General features: G+C 43.9%; 1 protein-coding gene across 2 annotated transcripts in view; it reads left to right on the top strand.

Annotated features, from left to right (window-relative positions):
• The window catches only part of IRX5 (iroquois homeobox 5), a 39,262-nt gene extending 16,936 nt beyond the window's left edge, over nt 1–22,326 (top strand). Inside the window, exons 4-5 of one of the 2 annotated variants that reach the window (XM_042852282.2) lie at nt 14,345–14,501; nt 18,582–22,326. In XM_042852282.2, the coding sequence (XP_042708216.2) occupies nt 14,345–14,501; nt 18,582–18,585 (161 nt within the window). In that variant the 3' untranslated portion in view covers nt 18,586–22,326. Of the gene's footprint in view, nt 1–14,111; nt 14,273–14,344; nt 14,502–18,581 lie in introns of those variants that run through there. The other variant, XM_042852283.2, reaches the window with a different exon arrangement.
• Nucleotides 22,327–26,108: the final 3,782 nt, after the last annotated feature.

Below are 26,108 nucleotides of genomic sequence, written 5' to 3'. Positions count from 1 at the left end.
CGAAGGGGATGCGTATTTGGGGGCGATTTGTCTGCGCTTTAACAGCGCTGTAAATTCAACGGCAAATATTTGTAAAACTTTCCGGGCTCGCTATGTGCGTTGGTTTCCAGAGAGCTGTTTTGAAATGGTTTCTGTAGTAAAGCAAGAAATCCCTGACAACTCTCTCTCTTCGGGGCAGCGTCTGCGGAAACAGAGCGAAAACGTCTGGAGCCTGCCTGTGACATAACGAACCAGGCACCCACCTGATGTTTAAAAGAGCAGAAAACATTTATTTTAACGCTGGCAAATTGGTACTTGTCTAGTTGTCTGCGACATTTTTAGCTAAAATCATCCCCTGGGAAAGAAATGTTTATAAACACGTTCAAATAACACCCCTGACACAAACCTCCCATCAACATACAGCTCAACAAGTTTTATCTTCAAGTCCTTGACCTGTGACTGCTTTTACAAATGCTCTCTGTTCATTAGCAATTTCAGGTCACGTTCAGTACCTGTGTCACCAGCACATAGTGCAGCTGTAAAATATACATATTGAATACCAGCTACAATACTATAGTGGCTTATTTCCCCCCACCCAAAGCAACAAGATTTTACACTCTGATGAAAAAAGACGTATAATTACGGCAATATTGTAGGTCTTTAGTGCAACAGACCTAAAAGGCTGACTTATATGATTAAATATGTATTGCTAAAAGTTACCAAGCTGCATAGTGTGCATAGCATTAGACAATGACAGTTTTGGGGCGTAATTGCTTTAATGTGGGCAATTAAGACTAAGTGCATGCGATTTTAGTGTCTGCCCTACATTCCTCTGAATGATTACAATGATCAATACACATGATTTGTAAGTCGCTTCCTATTGATCGAATGGTAAAATGTTTGACCTTCCTTTGAGGAAGTAATTTGCTAAATTATGACACCACGTAAAGTCTTTCTTAGTTCAGAGGTGAGGGGTAATGGTGCACAGGGAAAAGGGGAAAAAAAACTTTTCTTTTGCCTGAAAGTAGGACTAAATAATATTTCTGCCAATCCTCTGACTTCTCCTTTGTAGCAGCGAGCTCATTAATTGGGTCTTTGAAACCAACAGTGGAAAAATTACATTGAAAACTTTAGTTTTCTTTACTTTCGAAAACTTTCTCAAATGAACTACATCCATTTACACGTTCATGCCAAAGCACTGAGGATCCAAGCTTGATAGTCCTTGACCATGTGAAATTTATGCTTTTTGAGTGGTAATGGGATAAAGTGTGCCAAGACAGAGCTAGGAAAACAGAGCATTTTGCCATTGCTAAGAGCTGTAATTATATATATTTATGTATGAAATATCAGTACGTCTTAGGTTGTTCACCACAGCTCTTTTTGATTTGTATCATCAATGAAGGATAGGCTTTAGCAGATCACAATATCATGTAGTAAAAGCTGTTCTTACAGAAAAAATAAGAAAAGTACTATACATAAAGGCTCCATGAAGCTATACCACTGAGTGAATGGTTAATAGACGAAGGTAGATCAATTTTGATATGAGCTCTGTGAAGACTTTGATTTACAAAGCTGACTTTAGGGAGTGGAGCCGGTGTGTGACCAGAAAGAAGAAACACCTTCCGAGAAGCTACAGTACATTTGCAATGATTTACACCTTCAGAAAAGGGTTTTGGAAGAAACTTGCATATTCCTACATGGTGAGATGCAAAGGGAAGACGAGGCATCTCACATCATATAGCTGGGCAAAAATCAAACCATGATAATTCACTATATTTCCAAAACAGAAGTCTTCCTTTAAAAAGTCAAAAACTTAAAATATGAAGTCTGTGCTGGGAAAACAAATCTCTTTTCCCAATTGGGTGACATTCAGAAAGACACTGTGAAAACTCTAACAAAATCCAAACATCTGGAAACCTGTCATTTTCCTTTTGCAAGTTTTTTTTTAATGCATGTAGTTTTCTTGCAAATCACGGTGAGACTCCGTCCTTGGATGTAGTTCACTTTCTATCCTAAATGACAGGTCTCCAGTCACATAACAATGTGAAAAACTGATTGACTACGGATAGTTTAGTTGATCTATATGGATTCCATATCTTAGTAATGATAGCATTTATATGCTATCCTACATACAAAGTCATGACACACATGTGTAACGTACAAATGTGTCTTTCCAAGTTCCCTTGAGTGTGCACATCCTGGGGAATGCAGGACTGCAACAAATTGCCAAACACATGAGCGATGGTTCAGTAGGACCCATTGTAATCAGCCAAGAGTTCATGAAAGAACTTAAGAATGGAGTAGCTGAGTTGCTTACAAAAATATTCACTCAAAATCTGTCACTAAACCAAAGGATGGGAGGGTAGCAAGCATTGTACCTATTTTACTTACTCTCAGATACACCCCATCCCCCGCATCCTGGGAATAACAGACTAGTGAGCCATACCAGGAGCATTCAAAATAGAACTGTAAACAGTTAGATGAGCATGACATGAAAATAACCAACAAGGGTTCTGTAAAGGAAAATCTTGGCTCTCGGAGCATGTCAATTTGGTAGTGGATAAAGGATAACAGTAAAGTGATTGACAATTTCAAAATGTCTTTCACAAAGCCCCTCAAGAGAGATTATTAAACAAAAAAATGCTAAGGCCTAGATTCTCAAATGTTTTCTCAGATTCTCTCCACTGCTCTAATTTATGCCATCTGGCTGCAGTCCCCAAAGGACCATAAATTAGGTGGGGAATGCCAGAGTGCACTCTGCTTCAGTCCCAGTATAGGGCCTGGAATGCTCCACTCCTATAGAAATAGTAAACTGCTATCAGGGTAGGCGCAGCCGCTACTTTTAGTAGGTTTTGAAGTCAGCTGGTAGCATAGAATAATGTCAACTACAAAGGCAGACACTGACAACCACTCCACAGCTGAAGCCATCACAGAATTTTAGCCCCTTGCCAGGATATTACAAGTTGTGCACAGGGGCGGCAGGTTTGTATAATTCTTGGTGATGCCCAGAATGGATCCAAGTCCCCACCCCCACCTGCCTAAAATTCTGGGAGGGAGTTTGGGTGCAGGAGGGGTGCGGGCTCTGGGCTGGGGCAGGGGGTTGGGTGCAGGAGAGGGTATGGGGGGGCGGGCTCTGGGAGGGAGTTTGGGTGTGGGTGCGGGCTCTGGGCGGGGGCAGGAGGTTGGGTGCAGGAGAGGGTATGGGGGGCGGGCTCTGGGAGGGAGTTTGGGTGCAGGAGGGGTGCGGGCTCTGGGCTGGGGCAGGGGGTTGGGTGCAGGAGAGGGTATGGGGGGTGGGCTCTGGGAGGGAGTTTGGGTGTGGGGGGCGGGCTCTGGGCTGGGGCATGGGGTTGGGGTGCGGGAGGGGGTGAGGGGTGCGGCGCTTACCTCGGGCGGCTCCTGAAAGTGACCCGCACGCCCCTCTGGGAGCGGCTTCTAGGTGGGAAGGCCAGGTGTCTCCGCGTGCTGCTGCCTGCAGGCACAGCCCCCGCAGCTCCCATTGGCCGCAGTTCCAATGGCAGAGTCGGTGTTCAGGGCTGAGGCAGTGCGTGGAGACACCCCCCCTCCCAGGGATGTGCTGGCCGCTTCTGGGAGTGGCGCAGAGCGAGGGCAGACAGAAAGCAGCTTTAGCCCCACTGTGCTGCCGGTGGTGGCAGTGGGGGTCCCCGGGTCCTTTAAAATCATGTGGGGGTGGCAGACGGGGCAGGGAGATGCTCCGAGGGAGGTGCGTGGGGGTGGCAGGCGGGGCCAGGGGAGAGACTCGGCCCCAAACATTGGTGGAGCTGGGCCCCCATGCTCTGAATATTCCTGAAGCACGGGCACCCGGGCCCATGCAACTCCCTGCCCTGGTTGTGCACATTACAGAAAAGGGAGAGAGTGAAAAAGTAATTCTAATAGTTACCCATGAGTGCCAAATACTTAATGTTACTCATAGAACTGTTCAAAATTTTTCCAGCTGAATGTTTTTCCATCAGAAATTACTATTTTGTTGAAATAAAAAATTACAACTTTCTGTATGAAGGTGTCAATGTCGATGCAATTTAATTTGGAAAAATATTTTTAAAAGATAAGGTTGAAATGTTGTGTCTTTATTTCATTGGAATTAAACATTTGGATTTGAAACAACTTTTCATTTCAAAAATGATTTTACGTTCTATTATAATAGATATGGAAAAAGTTGAAATCTGAAAGAAACATTTGATTTTTATCAAAACAGAATGTTTGATTGATTTTTTGGAAACTAAATCTTTTTGGAAAGTTTCATTACACTGGAAATTTTTTGGTATCGTTCCGATCTGGAATGAAAACAAATGTTGGAATGTCCCACAGAACGCATATTTGAGGTTCTGACCAGCATCTGAAGAAGTGGGTTTTTTACCCACGAAAGCTTATGCCCAAATAAATCTGTTAGTCTTTAAGGTGCCACCAGACTCCTCGTTGTTTTTGTGGATACAGACTAATGCAGCTACCCCTCTGATACTTGACCAGCTCTAGTTACTTGGTAAGGAAAAGGGGAAGCCACAGTTAATGCCGACAGCAAATAGTCACCAATTTACACCTTTGCAACATGTGTACTGATAAATCAGTGTAGCGATGCTGCCTGACAGACCAGAGCTCACTGAAGGAGTGGGTGGAGAAAGAGGAATGGAATGGCCCATTTCTCATGCTGTTCATTTAATGAGAGATGCTCCTTTCTTGGCCAGCCAATCAGTAGCAAGGGAGAGACCAATAAAAACAGCACCCCAAAAGACAGCTGACGATGACTAGATGGCAGAATGGGATTCCCTTGTTGCTCTATCTTGACACCCGTGCAATGGATCCCCTGTTATCTACTGTGGAGAAAGATTGGGCTGCAGATACTGTTCCATTGTTTTTCACCTAAATAAAAGCTAACATGTCTCAAACATGGGTGCCCAAAATTAAGCACCTAAATCCATGGTTAGTCTGGATTATAGATTAGTGCGTTGATTTACAGAGGTGTGGCGCATTCACAAAGCCCACTGAAGTGACTGAGAACCACAAGGGCTCAGAGCTTATGCAGGAAACTGCTGCTGAGTACAATGGTGCTGCAGATTGGCCATTTGGAACAGAGCTGGATGTAACGGGACTTTGAATGGCCATTAGCCAGAGCTGCCTGGCTGCCACAAGCACATCTTCCATTTGGTGTCTTGGGCTTTGAGTTGTGATCAACTTCCACAATTGGCAGGTCTATCAGGGTTTGGATTCTTTTTGTGCTGCTGGCTACTCAGTATTATTATGCGTCTCTCCAGGGCTGCTGCTTCTTCATGGTATTTTGCGTATGCACCGGAGATATCTAGGCCTAGATCTTCAAAGGTATTCAGGGCCCAGATCTTGGAGGTATTTAGGTGTCTATCTCCCATTGATTATTTTATAAATCTAAAGAAAAAACCTGATATCAGCGGAATCTAGCAAGAAACGAATACAAATATCAAAGGGGTAGCCGTGCTAGTCTGGATCTGTAAAAGCAGCAAAGGGTCCTGTGGCACCTTATAGATTAACAGACGTATTGGAGCATGAGCTTTCGGGGGTGAATACCCACTTCGTCGGATGCAAAAATATTTAGCCTGAACAGCATTTACTCTGTCTTAACTATTATAAGGATTTTTTAAATAATTACTGGTCAAAACATCTACCCTGTAAGTATTACACCTGTGAATTCAAGTGCTAAATAAAAATTGCAATAAAATAAGCTTATTATAAATTCATTACCATGGGCCAGATTTTGATGCCCTTGTTTACACGGAGTACTACTCCAAGAAAGCACTCGATCAGGTGCTTAACTTTGGGCATATGCCTATACCCCATTGAAGTCAATGGGACTTAAATGCATACCTCAACTGTTGCCCTGAGTTGGGGTGTTTTCCTGAATTAGGATCAAAACGAATAAGTATATGACAATCTAGTCCATAGTATCATAGATGTGATCATTTATTTAGGGTGGAACTAAGGGCCCTACTTTACCAACACTACTTGGTGAATCAAAGGGCTGCTTATGGTCTACACACTACGGCTGGCACTGGTTGCATGATTGAGTCCCAAGTTAGGATGAGAACAAATGGGAGAAGGTGGCAACATGGGGTTGGGAGAGGTGGAAGGGAGAAAGAGGGAATTCTCATTTGCAAAAGCAGGAATAAAATAAATAAAAATCAAGCTGTGTGTGTGTGGAAGGTTTTGCAAGTTCAAAATATAATTCCCATATTTCTTTGTTACTATTAATTTTGTTCTGCCAGCTTATTAACTACATCACTTTGATGAGTATTTTAAAAAACATAATGGCTATCACTCAGTTAGACTGCTTTGAAGTGTCTGAAAGTTAAATGACTAGTAGCATTTATTCATTTCATAATATGATGCTAAAAGTTTTGATATGGGATTTAAAAAAAATAATGATATTTGAAGTTAAAAGAAGACATCTTGATTAAAGCCAGAACAAATTGTTTGGCTGAGAGTCAAACTCTGGTTCACATGCGTTTCCAAGCTTGTAGGCTCACTTGTTTGCTTGCAAAAGCCCATATGCTTTCAATGGATGAGTCAAAATCCATGCCATGGATCTGCTGACAAAAATGATGAACAGAAAACTGCTTCAAGTCTGGGAACCACTGGAATAGCTCAACTCATAAGGGAGTGATAGAACTTAGACATTAGAAATGGGAGGAAAGGATGATCTTGTGGTTAAGGCACCGGACTGGGATTTGAAAGATCTAGGTCAGAGGTGGGCAAACTACGGTGGCCTGCAGGACTGTCCTGCCTGGCCCTTGAGCTCCCGGTTCCTCTCCCACTGACCCCCACGCAGCCACGCCACTGCGTGGACAGCGCTTTGGGCAGCGGGGTTGCGCGCTCCTGCCGAGCAGTGCGGCAATGTGTCTGGCTCCGGCTGGGCGGCGCGGCTGCCAGACATGCTGCTCTGAGCAGCATGGTAAGGGGGCAGGGGGTTGGATAAGGGGCGGGGGGCCCTGGAGGCAGTCAAGGGACAGAAAGCAGGAGGCGGTTGGATGGGGCAGAGGTTCTGGGGAGCAGTCAGGGGACGGGGAATGTGTGTGTGGGGGGTTGGATAAGCGTGGGAGTCTCAGGAGGCGGAGGTGTGGATAAGGGTCAGGGGACAGGGAACGGGGGGGTTGGATAGGCGTGGGGTCCCGGGGGGCCTTTTAGGGGGTGGGGGTGTGGACAGGGGTCAGGGCAGTCAGGGGACTGGAAGCAGGAGGGTAAAATGGGGGTGAGGTCCCCGGGGGAGGTCCCCGGGGGAGGTTAGGGGCGGGGGGTCCCGGGAGGGGGGGTTAGGGGACAAGGAGTGAGGGGGGGTCGGGGGTTCTGAGGGGGGCAGTCAGGGGGTGGGAATGCAAGGGGTCGGATAGGGAGCAGGGGCCAGGGTGTTTGGGGAGGCACAGCCTGCACTACCTGGCCCTCCATACAGTTTTGCAAGCCCGATGTGGCCCTCGGGCCAAAAAGTTTGCCCACCCTGATCTAGGTTCAGTTTTCAGCTCTGTCACGGACTGTGACACTACTTGAGCAAATGACCACCACTCTATGCATCAGTTCTCCATCTGTAAACAGGGGATCATGCTACTTCCCAATGATTTCATACCTAGGGTTGTGATGCTAAATATGACAGAATGACTGTAGTATCCCATAGCTCAGTGGTACGCATACCCGTGGGGGTACTCAGAGGTCTTCCAGGGGGTACAGCAACTCAGCTAGATATTTGCCTCGTTTTACAACAGGCTCCATAAAAAGCTCTAAAGAAGTCAGTGGAAACTAAAATTTCACACAGACAATGACTTGTTTATACTGCTCTATATACTGTACAGTGAACTATAAGTACAGCATTTCAATTTCAATTGATTTATTTTACAATTCTATGGTAAAAATGAGAAATAAGCCCATTTTCAGTACTAGTGTGTTGTATTTTTATATCTGATTTTGTAAGCAAGTCGTTTTTAAGTGAGGTGAAACTTGGGGGTACGCCAGACAAATCGGACTCCTGAAAGGGGTACAGTGGTCTGGAAAGGATGAGAACCACTGGGTTAGAGCAGCAACCTGGAAGCTGAGGACCATGGCTCCAGTCACCCTGCTCCAATCATGCTTTCATTATTGATCCACAGTAGAACAGCTTCAACAGGAAAGACAGAGGGAAGCCAACATCAGAATATCCCATAGCTCAGCGGTTACAACACCCTTCCCTGAAAAGGGAGACCCCTGTTCAAATCCTTTCTTCCCCTCTGGAAGAGAGGGAAGAATTGAATCTGGATCACCCACTTCTCATGTGAGTGCTCCAACCACTGGAGTAAAAGTCATAATGTGGGCACCTCCTGCCTCAATTTTGAATAGGACCCAAGCTAGTAGGCATAGCTAATGAATTGGGCCCCCACAAGCATCGGCGGCAGATGCATGCTTGTCTTTCCCTGCTTTTTGAATTGCTCTGGGGCTCAGGTGGGAGATAGGAGTTCAGACACCTAGAGGGAGGCAGCAGTGCACACATCCAGAGGCAGAAACTTAGGCGTCTAGGGAATTTTTACCCTGAAAGTTTAGGTGCAGAGTGAGTTTAGGCACATACAGGGTTTGGTAGGTGTTTTGTGGATTGCAGAGAGCTAACACCAGGATTTAGGCCCCTATAACTGAGACTTAGGCACGTAAAGTGGGTCTGGGCCTCTGTGACTACCTGGATAGAAGACCTGTTAGAGTACTGCTTCAAATCTGGAACAGGTTGGTTGTGATGGCTAGGAAAGAGGCAGGGCACGTTCATTTGGTATCAGTAACTTTTAGGCCAATTCTGGTTATGTAGATTCCTGTAAACCACCCCACAATCTAAACTGGCATTCCTTGGTGGCAGCCTCTGCAGGAACGCTATGGTGTGAATGAGTATAGAGTTCACTATCTTCACATATAGATGGGATCTTCCAGGAGGGTTTTTGTGCAGACCTACAAGGCCAATGTCGGAAGAAAGCATCATACCCATGGATGCAATAAAATCCTACAACTTTTGTCCTCATTCTAATCAAGTAGGTAGTGTCATATGCAGCCTGAGCTACACCTTTTCAAAATGAAGCAATATCATTAAATCTTCACCAGTGATATCATGCTTGATCAAGCCATCTTCAGCCAACATTAACCCTTTGAGTCAGTAATCATTCCTTAAGTAACTGAACTAATACACTTACTAATGGATTACTACTTGTACTTAAGGAGAAAGGATATACTTTTGTGAAGTGAGACCTTACAGAATTGTGAGTGTTCATAGGAGCTAAACTGGACTTTGAAGGTACCACATTTTGCCATTTTGGGGGCATGAAGAGAAAATACTACAATGGAAAATATAATAATGTACCAGCACTATATTGACTGGGCTGTTAAAGTTGGGGGTGAGGAACAACTGTTGGGTGAGCTGGTTAATATCAAGGGTCACCACTCCCTTCTGCTTATACTGCAGACCATGTCAAAAGCTTTCTAGTAATCAGTACAGCTTAGGAAAAGGCTTTGCTTAACTTTTCTTTCATCTTTCTCTTTTCCATCTGGTGTTAAAGATCAAACCTTCAGTTCCTCTACTCTTTTAAGCCTTGTCTGTTTGACAGCAAACTTCTCATCCATCTTAAATATGGGGCAAGTTAGATCGTCTTTCAGGAGCAGTTACAGAACAGATTTTTATCAGACACTAACTGTATAACCACCGCTCTCACTTTTGACTTCAGCCCGAATATTGCTGTTATGGGATATTCCCAATCTTTTCTGATTTTCAACATCTGTCTTTCTAATGCACGTGTGGTGTGTTCCTTTAACATTTTTGGAATATTCTTCCTGTGCTTCACATAACTTTTTCCAAAAACTTTCCCAGCAGTTCATAATGTCTATTTCCTTCAGACTTCAGCACCTGGTCTCTTAGAGGTACTGCAATATAGGAGTGAGTATAGGTTTTGACAGCATAGGTTCTATGTGGCTATAAACTGTACTTTGTTGGTTAGATTCTGCACAAAGGCTACATCCTGTCCTTTGATAGAATCACAGTCGAACTTGAATAATCAGCTACTCAGTGAAGACTCTAGTCTCCCGTGTAGGATATGAGTAGCTGCAATTGGAGCCAATGGGATTGACTTACATCTTGCAGTTGGAGAATCAGACCCAAGACACTTACTACTATTCCTTAGTAGCAGAGCAAGGAAAGCAGATCTAAATATTTGTTACTAGAGTTCACTTATGAAATTCTGCTTTTGTGAAGAAAAAGATTCCATTTAGTACCCACAAATTTAAACTTATGTTTTAAAATGATAGTTGATCATACTAACAATTGTCAGCATAATTATCCTGCGATGCTATTGGCACCATCACAACCACATTACCTTTCAATGTTGAGGCAAGAATTATTATAAGTAATGAGAATGGAGGAAGTGGGGAAACTAATATTAAATGCAAACACTCTGATTAAACAAGGGGAGGCTTGTGACATAAACTAATAAAATTTAGGGAAGGGATATGGAAGAATGAAGTGACTCCTTGAATTGTGAATTTCAAAGCTGTGGTTGTTTTCATCATTAATATGACCTAGGTGTGAAATAATTGTCCTGATTCCCCACTGCATTACTCCAGATTTACACCAGTGTAACTTTGATTTTGGTGAGGTTATGCTGATATAAGGCTAGAGAGACAGGGGAGACTCATGTCCACAGGGATTTATTTTTATTTCATTTTATTTTTAAAATAATCAAATATTATCTACCAAAGAACTGAATGGCAGAAATAGTTGGTCTGCCGTGTCAGCTAACCACATGTTTAAGCTCTTTTCCAAAACCCTTGCGTTCTACTAACTGTGCAGATAGTATTTGGTATGTGTATCACATATATTTTAAGCTTAGTGTTTTTTACACAGCAATGGCTCTAGATCAGAGGTGGGCAAACTATAGCCCGCGGGCCACATCCAGCCCGTGGGACCGTCCTGCCCGGCCCTTGAGCTCCCGGCCCCTCCCATGCTGTCCCGCCTCCCCCGCAGCCACGCCGCTGGGGTTGTGTGCTCCTGCCAAGCAGTGCAGCAGCGTGTCTGGCTCCGGCCAGGCGGCACGGCTGCCAGACATGCTGCTCTGAACAGCATGGTAAGGGGGCCCGGGCTGGGGAGTTGGATAAGGGGCGAGGGTCCCAGGGGGCAATCAGGGGACAGGGAGCAGGGGGCAGTTGGATGGGGTGGAGGTTCTGGGGGGCGGTCAGGGGACAGGGAACATGGGGGGGGTTGGATAAGTGTGGGAGTCTCAGGGGGCGGGGATGTGGATAGGGGTCAGGGGATGGAGAACAGGGGGGTTGGATAGGCGTGGGGTCCCGGGGGGCCTGTCAGGGGGCAGGGGTGCGGATAGGGGTCAGGGCAGTCAGGGGACTGGAAGCAGGGGGGTCGGATGGAGGTGGGGTCCTGGGGGGCAGTTAGGGACGGGGGGGTACCGGGAGGGGGTGGTTAGCGACGGGTTGGATGGGTCGGAGGTTCTGAGGGGGGCAGTCAGGGGGTGGGAAGTGGGAGGGAGCAGATAGGGGGTGAGGGCCAGGCTGTTTGGGGAGGCACAACCTTCACTACCTGGCCCTCCATACAGTTTTGCAACCCCAATGTGGCCCTCCGGCCAAAAAGTTTGCCCATCCCTGATCTAGATCTTGTGGGGTAAGCATTCTGGTTTGGAAAATGTCTTATATTTACTTAATAGAGAAGACAGAACAAGTGATGTACTTTTTAACCCTTTGGAGACAGAAGAACCTCCAAGGCATTTATTTGTCAGGCAAACTAGAGGATGCATCTTGCTAAGTGTTAAAACTGGATTTTATTTAATCAAAATGTATCATGTAAATCTTTATTAGTTAATGATTATTAACTCAACCGCCAGAACCAGAGCCATAATTGCTCTTGCCAGACTGCCTCAGATATGCCAGACTGCCTCAGATGCACACTAAGGGGAAAAAATCTTAGCCAGCTACTTGGCTCTGATGCTGGGGCTTAGGATCCCCGTCATCTGTTCAGGAGGAATATTTGGAATAGGCCTTCATAGTTGGAGGAGACTTCACAGCGCCTCAACACCTCCATTCTGCAGGGAGCAAGGGTTGGATCCAGGAGGTGGTGAATGCCCTGGCTCTGTTCTCCTACTGCCTTGTCCTCAAATCCCTGCACAGGAAATTGCTGTGGAGCTGGACTTCACACAAAGACAGATTTTATGTGAAAACCCAGTCTTTCCATACGGGCAGACTTGAAAATCGTGACATCATTACCAACAGAAATACTATATTAGATTGCTTTTAAAGGTTTTTACTGGCTCCCTCTGTCCCATGCAGTTAGACTCATGATAACTAAGATACCAAGCTTCACAGGTGAAAGGGTAAAATAAATAAATCAATCAATCCTATAATACTTAAAAGTCGAAAACATCCCTAAAATAACGTTGTCATTTGTGAGGAATATAAAAAAATGCAGGCTGTGCATGTGTGACAAAGGTTCTATTAATACTCCTTTGGCATCTCTTGAATTCATTTGTGGTTTCTCCACTCACGTGTAACATGGCTTCCACACACAGACTTTGTACCACGTCACACTGTCATGCATTAGCTGTCTCTTGTGTCCATGCACAGTGTATATAAAACTCAGATACAATGAGAGGGGGGGCTTTGTATACTAGTCTGGCCTTAGGACTGAGGCCAGGTTTGCACTACAAAGTTTTGGCAACATAACTATGTAGGGCAGAGGTGTGAAAAAACACCTTCCCAATTGACAACTATTCTGGCAACTATGCCAACACAAGAAGGGTTCTGGCAGCATAGCTAATGTAATTTGGAGAAGTGATGTTACTATACCGGCAGAAAAACTCCTTCTGTTGGCATAGCCTGTGTCTACAGTAGGGAGCTAATCTTTCAAAGCATTTGTAGTGTAGACAAGGCTGAAGAACCAGAAACTTCTGAGTTGTAATCTTGACTCTGCCATTAACTCACTCTCTGGCTTGGGGGCAAACTTTCTGAGGGCATGTGGCTCCATATTGCTGGTGCTCAGGGGTACGAGGAGATGTGATTTATGACTAATAGAGCTGTGGCAGCAGAAGCCCTAGTGTAGATGCAGTTAAACTGCCAAAACTGCACTTTTATTGGGATAGCTTGTGTAGTTTGGGGGGGGGGGGAGGTGAAATAAGCGATAGTTATAGAAGCACAACTCTGCCAGTAGAAACTGCAGCCACACTTTCTTTTATTGGTAGAGTGTATTGGTATTTCTATACCAGCCAAGCATTCCTCGGGTACACAAGGTCTTAGCTTCCTGGTACCTCAATTAGCCTGACAAACTTACCTGCCTCAAAAGAGCATTTTGAAGATTACTTTGTTAATGATTGTGTCGTGCTTTGATGTGTACAGTGGTACACATGCTAAATAAGTTTCTTATTATGCAAATAAGAAACTTTCCCCTCAGTGATGTTAGCGAGATTTAAAAAAAAAATTAAGTTCAAGTCTCAGGGCTTGTCTACACTTACAGCGCTGTAACAGCACAACTGCATCAGTGTCAGTGCCGCTGCAGTGCTAACGTCCTGGTTTCCTCTACAACATGAAAAGATGACAGACTGTAAGAGTGCTGTGGAGGTCAATAAGCGAAAAGAATCTGGGCAGATTCAGCACAAACAAAACATCCCCCAAAGTTATGTTTTGTTCTTGTATTACATACAGTGAAATATGGTATTAAAAACTGGAAAAAAACCTGACTCTCCTGCACATTAGGGTGTAGAATTCAGAGATGCTCCAGGGTAGTTCTAACTTACAGCATTTATTCTTGTACTCTGTGTTTTTTTTTTAAACATTATTGCAAGAACACAGTGCAAAATACAGATCAAGAATCATTACTACAGTTTATGTGGTAAGGACATAATGTCGCTGAACTTCCCCCCCCCCCCCCATACGTCATGTTTTCCCCAGTGCTCAAATGGCAGGACAGATGTAATTATATGTTCTAAGTTAATGTATTTCCAGTTGATGGAACGGAGATATAGGAAATTATTAATTATTGATATTGAGGTAGGACCTAGAGGCCCAAACAAGGATCAAGACTCCATTGCGCTAAGCACAATTGTACACACAAGTAGGGAGTCTCTGCCCCAAAGAACTCATGTAACTGTCTTTTTGGACAGGTAGTCTCCAGGGACTGAACCCAGAACCTCTGGATCTTATAACTGCTTCAGATAACAAACCAGATCTGGTCAAGTGGACTCAGTAGCCAACTCAAACCTCTATGAAGTCGAGCCACTAGATGACAGAGAGCCAGTATAGCATAGGTTACCCATACAACCTAAGTAATGTGGCATATCTAACCGTGCTCCATCCCCAAATTTGAGCACTGCACTTTTCCTTTTCATTCCTGGAGGCTGGTGGTTCTGCTCCAAGTATTCACCATTTCCCCAAGCTTCTCAAAGTCTCGCCACGTTATGGGTGTCATCCTTCAGGACCAAGAACATTGGATGGAAGTCCAATTCAAGCCAGCCAATGGGGCTCCTTAATCTTCTACTTCCAGACCCTGCCAGGTGAGGATTCTTTTCTCTCATTCATGTTTCATTTAAGCTTTTTACTTTCCAGTTTCCATGTTGGTTATTTTCTCATTGAGTGTCTGATGTACTGGCATTAATGCACTTTAAACTCCCTTTACCGGCAGCCACAGGCCAAGTATTGAGGGGCAGAAGCAGCACCTGACTTCCCATACTATTCCACCAAAGATCTCATAACTGATCAGACAACAGCTTCCCACATGGAGTGAGGGATAGTTCTGTTTCCAAGCCAGTTTATTCCTAGACCTTTACAACCAAATGTGCAACTTATACCTACGTAGATGAAGACAGAATATACACATTGTAGTTAATATGTTGGCTTCAACTACAAGTCTGGGAAATAGCTTGAATGTAAGCATTCAAGGTTCTGAAGGCCAGATGTATGAGACTAGGGACACTTCTTCAGAGGATGTGATTAACTGATTATATCCACCAATATATCCTGGTCTCAAATTAAATCAGTTAGAAAACAAGGCTCAATTTTTATGTTACAAAATTGAATCCAATTTCATATGAAAACCCAATAATGGTATAACACTAAGGTCATTGAGATACACGCAAAAAAAGGCCAGGAAATACTGAATGAAGATTTCATGTTCAACCTTAACTCTGCCCTGCGAGGTTTATGAATTACAACATGAGGCCAGATCCTCAGATGGTGTAATTTAGTGTAGCTGCCTTGTTTTCGGTGGAGTGATGGTGATCGACACTAGCTCAGAATCTGGCCTATAGTCATTGCACATGATCATGAAATATTCCTCAAATAAAACATTTAATTAATCCGTTGCCACTGAACACAAGTTCAGGATGGTCAGTGCTGCATAAGCAGTTCGTAGCAATATCAGGAATAGAACTCAGATCTCCTGCTCTACAAGCACAGACTCCTCTACCACTTGAACTACTTCCTTTAGCAGTAGGAGGCCTATGATACATAGTTGAGAATGTACTCAAACATAGCTGTGACACCGGGCAGTGTTACAGACGTACACCAAGCAGCTCAAAGATAGAAGTGTTTGACTTGTAGTCTGCTTTACATTATGCAAAGAAAGGTGTCACTGGGGTGGCTCCAGGCACTAGCGCAGCAAGCACGTGCCTGGGGCGGGAAGCCGCGGGGGGCGGCGTGCCAGGCGGCGTGGGGGTGGCAGCCAGGTATCCTTCGGCGGCATGCCTGCGGGAGGTCCGCAGGTCTGCGGCTTCGGCAGCAATTCGGCGGCGGGCTCGCAGAAGGTGCGGGACTGGCAGATCACCCGCAGAAACACCGCTGCATTCACTGGACCAGCGGACCGCCCGCAGGCATGCCGCCGAAAGCCACCTAACTGCCATGCTTGGGGTGGCAAAAAACATAGAGCTGCCCCTGGGTGTCACGACAGTCTTCTCTTGAGGACTTTTACAGAAAGTTACAAATAATTAAAAATAGGAACTTTAAGAAGTTGATGGGATAAAAGAATGCCAGTTTCACTACTGCAGAGTAGCAAAAGAGACTGTTTAGGCAATGCCAGCATGCATAAGGTGAATTTCACCCCCCCTGCAGAGAGCCAGCACAAGATGTAGTAGGTCTTAAATGATACATAGGCCTTTGCTAAAAGCCTGATAAATGTCATACTGAGCATGCACTAGTTCTGTAATTCCTGCCCCCCAAAATTCACTAAACTGAGGCCTAGCAACGTGCAAGGAGTTATAATGGAACAGTGGAACTTTAATTTGTGAAAAAATAGCTTATTTTCTTCTTACTGGTCTCCTTTAATCTCATCTCATTCTTCTGTTACTTTCTCCTTCAGCCTATGCTCTGGAACTCTTTCTGGCTGCCTGAGGAGTTTCCTGGCATGAGGGGTATCCTTGGGTGGCACAGAGGCTCTGTCTCATCCCCTCATCTCCTCCTTTCACGCCAGTGCATTCCTGGGATAAAAGAGATATGGCCAGGGTGCCTCCGCTCTCCAGCTATCCCCCAGCTGTCGTTGGAGCTGTGGGCATAAGTAAAAGCAGCCTTTGAGGAAGTCCCAAGAAGGCTCCACAATGGTGGCAGAAAGCCACCTTTGCCCTCCCCTCTCCAGTGCTGTTCTGAGTATAGTTTAGCCAGACTAGAGAATCTGACCTAATCACTGTAGCAGAAAAATTCTCACTCCAGTCAAGAATGTCTTTAATATGAAAAATGTACCTGTTTTTAAGCAGATCTTTATTAGCTTGAAAAGTTAAAATAGAAGCTGTCACGGAGTCTAGTCTAGGAGACTGATGTACAGAGAAGCATCTATTTATATATTTATATTCAAGCTCCCATAACAGAGATTGTGTTTGTTGAAGCCACCTCCTTCATGTTCTGTGCCAGCCAATATTTTGAGAACAGGAGCAGAACAGGAATAAGTTGCTTTTAACCAGTGCACATAGGCTTTTAACCCTACTCTATAAATTACATGATGTATTTTTATATGTGCTCTATTTTTCTTTCTGTAATGACAATATAAGCCTCTTTCAAGTAACTGAAATAAGGTCTCATCTCTATACTTAACCTATCAAAATTATACCTGAACTGCATGCCTACAGAAATTTAGGAAAGATACTACTCTATACTAAGATCTGCATGATATAAATGTCACTAAATACACATTACAGGATGTTTTATTCTGAATTTCACTACTTCATGGTTGTAACTGCATCTGTAATACAATTGTCAGAAAATGTTTCCCGAGGACAGATTCTAAACTCTGATAAAACACTCCAGCTATGAGGAAGTCAAAAGATCTCACACACTGTGCTATAAAAACCATTTACAATAGGTAAGATTGAGCTGTGATTAGTTAATATAAGGCCAGCATTTTACTACACTTGTAAAATAGGGCCTAGATCTTCAGTTGATATAAATTCACATTGCATAGCACCATTGACTTCAATATGCCTATTCACACTAGCTAAGGATCTGGCCCTCATGCTGATTAGCCCTCCTTCCACACTAGCTGAGGATTTACAGTTCGATTCTGCCACACTTGCTCACACTGAGTTGTAACCTCACTCTGCAGATAATCCCTTTTTTACCCCCTACAAAGCTTTTGGCAAAGCAACATGAGAAGGGGTGGCCCAGGCCGAACCTGGTCCCTAGTTGTTGTTATAATATAATGCATTGCCCTTTCATCCATTTTACACAGAATATGGGGGATGGGGAGAGACAGGGGAGGAGATAAGCTGCAACTGCTCTTCAGTGGGCTGGAGTAATCTGCTAGAGAGGTAGGAGTGGCCATGAATTAAAAAATAATTTGTAATGTGAAAGGATAGGAAAAGAAACCAATGAGATTTTGGGTTGTATTGGTGGAGGAATCATGTCAGGGACCAAGAAGTAAGAGTCCCATTCCTCCTCTCCCCCCATTTCTCTGACATGACTGTATTGTATTCCATTCTGGAAATCTCATCACCAGAAGGATATTTGGGAGAAGCTCAGAGAAGAGTACTGAAAGTGACTGGAATGGATGGATGAGGAGAGATGGAAAGTGTATAGCTATAAACAGACTGTAATAACTACACAAGGTGACTAAAATCAAGGGCCTGATTTTCAAAAATTCAGGCATACAATTGCATGTGAAAGAATTTATGCAACTGAGTGCCTGATTTGTCCACCCACCCCTGGTTAATATGACTGCACATGACTACAGGATATCATTTGCCACACGTGTACCAGATTTCCGCTCACAATAGCATGCACAAGTTAGGTGTGCAACGACTTCTTGAAAAACCAGGCCCATAAGTTAATATTTATGATTTGCTTTGAAAATGTAACAGTCTTGCGTATCTCCTTTCAAATTGAACAGAGCAGTACCAATGAGAACTGCACACCAACTAAACTGCTATGATCACATATTTGACTATTTTAAGAGCACCATTTTTTGACACATCCATTCTGCCAATAATATGATCATTTCCTGCCTTCTCCTTTGCATTTCTAATACAGTAGACTTAAAGAGTAGTATTTTGCTAAAGTAGCATTGGGAGTGATATAGGTAACATGATCACTATTAGCAAAATAACATTTGTTAGGGAAAGCTCTTTTATAATTTTACTGGGTTTTTTTTTCAGGTAATCCAATATTGAATGGTGAGACACTCAAATCTGCAAAGCTGCTAAAATGTGAACATTTGTTGTTTATTATGAGCAGCAGAGTTCAAATGTAGCTACTCTGAAAACTTCAGATAATAAAAAACGAGACCCTCCTCTGATCTGTTAATTATGTGTCACAAATTATATCTGAAAATCTGTTACCTAGATTATTGTACTCGATATCCAGAGCATTTGGTGATGAATACACGTCAGACAGACTTGACAGAGGCTTTGAGAAGCAAACAAAATTTTACTTGGAAAACATTAATAACCTTTTTAACACCTGTTGCTTGATCCTAAAATAAACTTTCGACAGCTTCCACCATTGAAGTCTCTGGGTGTTGCCACAGAAGAACAAAAGAGATAAGCAGAGGATCACAGGGTTTCCTCAGCTGGGGATGTGAGGTTGTCATGGCACTGGTCAAGGATGAAGAGGACTGCAGACCAGATCCCCGGGGGCATCCATTGGCATGGTTCCATTGCACGCCACGTGATAAAGCAATAAGAATTCCATGGAAGCTATGCCTTGCTCCAGAAGAGGACCAGGAGCTATATCCAATTTAGACCTGCTGAAGATCTAGCTCTCTGTGCCACTTTCTTTCAATCACTCTGGTGTAGGTTCTTGGGTTGGTACAACTAACGCTGGAGGGGGTTCCCAGACTGTGTTCCTGCCTAGATCTGCCCCGTTCCTTGGTCAGTTTTGGGGGACTTCTCTTATAGATACTGCCTGAAGGCAGCATTTCATTTCTAAAGCAGAAAGATTAGAAATCACAAGTGATGGTACAAGCAAGCAGAGAATGATGAGTAGAGATCACCTGCCCTGGAATGGAACTAAGAACTTCCTAGATTTAGAAAAGGGTAACAAGACTGGGGAGAATCCAACAGTTCAGATGCAGGACAGTGTTTCTAGAGGGTATTGGGGTGATGTGTCAATAATAAGGGAAAAAAGATTAAACAAGAGTCCTGCTGTTTAAGAATCACAGGCTATATTACAAGTCTGACTGAGTAATATGCTTCTCTGGGGTAAACAGAATTACATAGCAATAAATACAGGAATCTTACATGGAAAACTCAGTGTTTGGATTAGATCTGGGTCTCCAGCTTCCAAGACCAGTGATCTACTACTAAACTATGACTGCTCTTCCAGCTGCTCAGCCCAATTATTATTATTAGCTGCAATTCCACACATGGAATATGTTGTTGTTGTTTTATACAAAGAGGGGAAAATGGATGGAAGCCACATGTTAAATTGCTTGTGCAACTCCTGTACTGGGGCTTCAACTCTCACTGCTTGCAGTGATGGAATCTTCTAAATGCAATCAGATGTACCATTCACACTAGATAATTAACTCAACAACTTATTATTCAGAGATCCACATATTATACCACATAACTGAGGCCCTTCTTTTCAGTTCAGGAGCATGACTCTTAGCATGTAAAGTTTCACACAGGGTTAGGTCAGCCTTGCTATAGAAGAATATCTTTTAAAGTCAATCTTACTAGAGAAGAATATTCTTTAAAGTAACAGAAGAATCCACCCAAGAAATTTGAGAACCTCATAATACTTGAGAGTTCCGAGACAATCTCATTGTAATGTAGAACCTATTTAAAAACAAACAAAACTGAACCAGTTCTCCCCATAGAACTAACTCACGATCAATAAATAAATCCCTTGCCATTAATACTTGGTCTCCACAAATCGTTTACTCTACTTGGTCTGAATCTAGCTTTTACAACTTAGTTGGTAGTTTTGTAATCTGCAGAGGGTGGACACTAGATGCAGACATCCCAGATATTATAAATATGATTTCATACCCATTTTGTTTTGTTAAAGGACTGTATTAACACAAATGCATCTTCCCAGCAGTCCTGCCAGAGAGGTAAGAATCATCCACCTCACTTTACAGATGGAAGACTCACAATCCCACTTCCTAGATCAACAGCTTGCAGAAGGAGAACACACATTGCCCCGAGTGCATAGATAGCCTGTGTTCCTGCTGCTTCATGGCAAGCGCCATGGGCTAGTGTGGAAAGGACCATAGTCCTCACCTCTGCCAGCTCTCTCTGGGGTGACTTGTGTCTTGGGGAAGGCTAGGAGGGAAGCATCTCCTAAGCTCTCCATAATGGCAAGAGTGCTATGCCAGAGGCACAAGATGGGAGGGAAGGTTCTTTCAGACCTCCTCTTGTCTTGTACACCCAGGTTATAGAGCTAGTGTGGGCAGCACTGATTTTGTCCTCTCTGGTTGGCTTGACAACTGCAGTTCTACTGAGGTGTCCACAGTCCTTAGGTGTCTCCTGTGGCACAAAGCTGTAATGTTTGGCAAACACTCAGGATTTGAGTTGGAGACAGAAAACACAGCACTAATCTTGATTATATAAGCAGCCATGTCAGATAGATCACTCCAGCTTCTGGAAACATTTAAATTGCAGCATAGACAGTCGGGTTCCGACTGGAGCCTGAGCTCTGGGACCCTCCCCGCTTCGTTCCAGCCCAAGCCTGAATGTCTACACAGAAAGTTTAGAGCCCTGCAGCCTGATCCCCCGTGTCAGAGTCAGCTGACACGGGCCAGCCATGAGTGTTTAATTGCAATGTAGACATGTTCTTAGGGTGTGATTAGAATCAATGGGAGTTCTTCCATCGACTACAATGGGTTTTGAATGAGAGCCTGTTCATGCTCAGAGGCTTAACACAGGTATTAGCACAGCCACTTGCATACTATCATTTCATCATCTCATTAGCATAGTTCTCAATGCTTGTAATGTGGGACCTGTCCCTACAGAGCCCACCAACCAAGTGCCTTGAAGTATCTGAAAAATGTAACTAATTATGCATAACTTATCTTACTGAGTTATTGCTTCAAACACAGGAAATGGAAACTAGGACAACAGGGCAAATGAATTCCATGCCAAAGCAGGATAATAGAAAGTTAAAAACAAACAAACTAACAAACAAAAAAACCAGTTAGCCGGGCATGTTATTTTGTTAGTCCAATCATTTAAAGGGTTAAACTTAAAAAAAATTGCACTTTTGTACAATATATTTACCTACATGTGTTACCTTTAACAAAACAATAGATTTAAGACAGGGACATAGGGGAAAATATTTCTTCTTATCTCCTCCCCTATGGGTGTATTTACTTTGTGCATTTCACAGCAGTGTGTGTGTAGACAGTTTCATTGCTGCCCTTGTATATTCAATCTGTTCCCTTTTGGTTTGGGTGGGTCTCCCCTTCATCCAAAGCCATGAAAAAGATTAAAACCTTGTTGTAAAATATTGGCAGGGTACTCAGTGGCTGAAGCAGTACCTAAAACCTACAGGTAACTCTTGAAATCGACTGGATTGCAAGTTGATTGTGTCCCTTTAACATAATAAACTATAAAACACAATAGCATCTGCAGGAAGTCTGCAGATTGCTTTGTATACGTCTATATTAATATTTTATACCACTGTCATCTCTGCCTATTCTTAGCCACCTTGTTATCTTGCACAGTCTGAAAGGAGCAGTTTAGCAATAGGCTACATCATGAGTGTGTGTGAAAATCATGCTGCAGCTAGAAGTGTTGTATCCAGATGCAGAGGAGTCTCTTGACCTTGACCCTCCCTTAAGTGTGCAGTGTCAGTGTGTGGCTTCATTAGAATATGAATCTTTTCCCTGGCTGCAGATAGGAGAGAGAGAACTCGAAAAAGGTAGTGGAACAGGAATAAACCAACCAATATTTTCTCTAGGCAGACATGTCTACCTTGAATATAATGAGTAAGTATGTGGATTTTTTTTTAAAAGGAGCTAATGACTCCAAATATGTTGTTTTGAGATAACACAGTAGGCCTCAGCATGACAGTGTGAGACAGATGACATGAAGAGATGAATTGTCCAAATAACGGAGACATGGATCTGCGTGCTCGGAAACATTCCAGGTATTTGCTTCTTAGTTTCCCCGCCCTGCACGTATCACCCATGCAGTGTTTTAAAAATGTACCTCTAAGTGACTACACATAATTGAATGTGATGAAAGAGAGAGAACAAGAGTGAATTGCAGAGATGTAATAGATAATGTGCTAGGTTATCTGCAGATACTTGTACACAGCAAATGGCCCTGCTTGCAGGTAATCTATATTACTTCTGAATAGTTTGGTACAAATCATATGTTTCTTCTTTTTTCCTGCAGCTCCAGTGATGTGAAATGTGGAGTTGTCAGTGATCACGCTGTATGAAATAAACCAATAAAGTTAAAACAATATTTAAGGCTGAGGCACAAACTAGTTGTGCTTGTGTGTTGTAGCACGGTATCCTTCTTCAAAGCCTCTCATAAGAGTGGGCGACATCACATTTAGTACACAGTGCTGTACTTTATAATGCTGTAGGACAGGGGTGGGCAAACTTTTTGGCCCGAGGGCCACACTGGGGTTGCAAAACTGTATGGCGGGCCGGGTAATGAAGGCTTTGCATCCTGAAACAGCCTGACCTTTGCCCCCTATCCGACCCCTCCCACTTCCTGCCCCCTGATTGCCCCCCTCAGAACCTCCGACCCGTCCAACCCCCCCCTGCTCCTTGTCCCCTGACCGCCCCCTCCCGGGACCCCCCACTCCTAACCGCCCCCAGAGACCCCACTCCCATCCAACCCCCTTGCTCCCAGTCCCCTGACTGCCCAGAACCCTATCCACACCCCTGCCCCCTGACAGGCCCACCGGGACCCCACACCTATCCAACCCCCACCACTCCCCCGTTCTCCATCCCCTGACCCCATCCACACCCCTGCACCCTGAGACTCCCACGCTTATCCAACCATCCCTCCCCCACACATTCCCCGTCCCCTGACCGCCCCCCAGAACCTCTACCCCATCCAACCTCCCCCTGCTTGCTGTCCCCTAACTGCCCCCCAGGACCTCCGCCCCTTATTCAACCCCCTAGCCCCCTTACCATGCTGCTCAGAGCAGCATGTCTGGCAGCCGTGCCACCCAGCCAGAGCCAGACACGCTGCCATGCTGCTCGGCAGGAGCGTGCAACCCCACCTCCTAGAGCGCTGCCCGCGCGGCGGCTTAGCTGCGGGGGAGGAGGGACAGCGGGCCGTAGTTTGGCCACCTCTGCTCTAGGATAAATTGTGTACAAAAGATCTGTGCAAGTTCACATACTTGCATAGTGGAAAACACGCTTTCTCAGTGGAACGTAACATTGTCCAGTGATATATGACCCTACAATAAGTCAACAGGTGTACTGCACTGACATCTTAAGTTCTGATCCTACTATTCACACCACACAGGTGGGCCTATTGGATTCTGCATGGAGCTCACCAGAGAGGTAGTTGCCTGGAACTCATTGCAGGACCAGGGCCCAAGCCATTTCAGAACTCTTCAGTGATTGATTACTACAAGATTAAAAAAAAAAACCACATTAAAAAAATTAGACCTTGATTACCCCCGCCCCAAAAAACCCACTAAAGGGGATGCATAGACCAAGATCTATTACATATTTACACACACACACACACACACACACAGACATGAATTTCAAGCCTATTTACAAAACGGAAAGTGGTAAAAATGTGATGATTAGGAATAGGACAGTATCCCTTTAAGTAGTTTGTGAGCTATCTAATGGCCCTCAGTGTTCTACAGAAGCTGCCAGAACCTATCCAGGGTAGCAGCGTGTATATGTGGTTAGATCGTGCATGTTGGGAAAATTCTGAAAAACACAATCATTTGGAACTGACCAGGCCTGAATGGTTCAATCCCATCATTGTTGTGGAAAGAACAAAAGACAACAACCTATGTTGAGGATGGATGGGACTGCAGAGGTCTAGGGAAAGTAAAGATGAAAAGGAAACTGCAGCTTGCAGCCACTGGGACTATAAGTAAACTGCTCATTTGGGAAGGGAAAAAGAGGTTTAAAATATCTGTCTGTTGAAAATGGACTTGTTTGATCACTTAGTAGCAGCCTGGATCAGCTATATAAAGAAACTGGAATAGCACCTAATTGCTAATGGTATAAACAATGAGAAAGTGTGGCTGTTCTACTAAGTGTAAGGGGCGGGGAAACATAGAGCCTGCTGTGCAGTTTAACAGCTCCTATTAAACCCAGAGACAGAACGTTTGCTGCGATTGGGGATATTCTATAAAATCCCCAAAGTCACTGATGACTGTTGAGAGTTTCTCCTTCTATAAACGGACTCAAAAAGAAAATGAAATAATTTCTGAATAGGTGGCTGGATTACAGAAATTAACAGAGCAATGCCATTTTGGAGAGAGATTAAATGATGCATTAAGGACCAATTAGTGCATGGGTAGGCAAAATGAAGCAATCCAAAAGTGGTTATTGACTGAGGCTGACTTGACCCTATTCCTATACATTACAATAAGGTTACATGCCTGAAGAGAAACCAGGAAAGAAGAAGCATGATTTGCAACATCTGCCATGCCTCTATATGGCATGTTCCAAACTCACTATTGGCTGATGACAGCACACGGATTAGGATTTCAGTATGGCTTGATCTGGAACTGATCTTTCATTGAGTTTTGAATAACTTAATGGCAGGGGTCAAGGGTGGAATGAAGCTCATCTTCACATCACTCTTGATCCTTTGCCATACATTATTCCAAATTTAAGGGCATAAAAAGGGTATTTTTAAAGCACCTAAAGAATATAGAAATGTGGCCTGCATCAACATAATTTTTCATTAGTGCAATTCATGCTTACAGCAGGGCTAATGATGTAATTTAGACATTTTGTAACTCAAGAATGTCTTTACAGTGGATTGATTTGGTTTAAAAAACCTTAGGGTAAAAACTTGTTACCTAAACATTAAGCTTATGTGATTTAATACTTAGGACAGTAGTTTTCATCCATTGAACTCAAAGCACTTTGCAAAAGGAAGGAGGGAAGGTACTTCTGCCTCCTTTTTACAGATAGAGAAGCTGAGGCACAGAAAGGGGAAGTAAACTTGACCAAGGTCACACAGTGAGTCACTGGCAGAGCTTAGAATAGAAACCCAGGTTTCCTCAACTCCCAGTCCATGACCCTATCTAGAAAGCCGTACTACCTCCAAAGAGAAGTTTTTTCAGAACCCAGAGTTTGAACTGGTCAATCGATGCAGCAGGGGTCGATTCAATGGGTCTAATGAAGACCCACTAAATCAATGGCAGAGCACTCTCTGATCGACCCCAGTACTCCATCTCTCCGAGAAGAGTAAGGGAAGTCGACCGGAGAGCGTCTCCCATTGATACAGCGCAGTGAAGACACTGGGGGAAAGTCGACCTCAGCTACGTTGACTCCAGCGACGTTATTCACATAGCTAGAGTAGTGAATTTAGCTCGACTTAATCTGGTAGGGAAGACAAGCCCTTTATAATGGAAGAGACGATGCTACCTTAAATGCAACTGCACAATTGGCACCATCCCACTACTGCAGATAGAGGTCAGTAAAAGCTTGGTTCACATGATGCATGTTTCCCTTAATCTTTCATTTAAGATTCTGCTCACTTTGATGACCGATGTCTAGTTTTTGTGAAGAT

The sequence above is a fragment of the Chrysemys picta genome, chromosome 14 (assembly GCF_011386835.1).
Source record: "Chrysemys picta bellii isolate R12L10 chromosome 14, ASM1138683v2, whole genome shotgun sequence".
Taxonomy (NCBI): Eukaryota; Metazoa; Chordata; order Testudines; family Emydidae; genus Chrysemys; species Chrysemys picta.
Note: the sequence above shows the minus strand (reverse complement) of the source record. Positions and strands in the feature narration are given on the sequence as shown.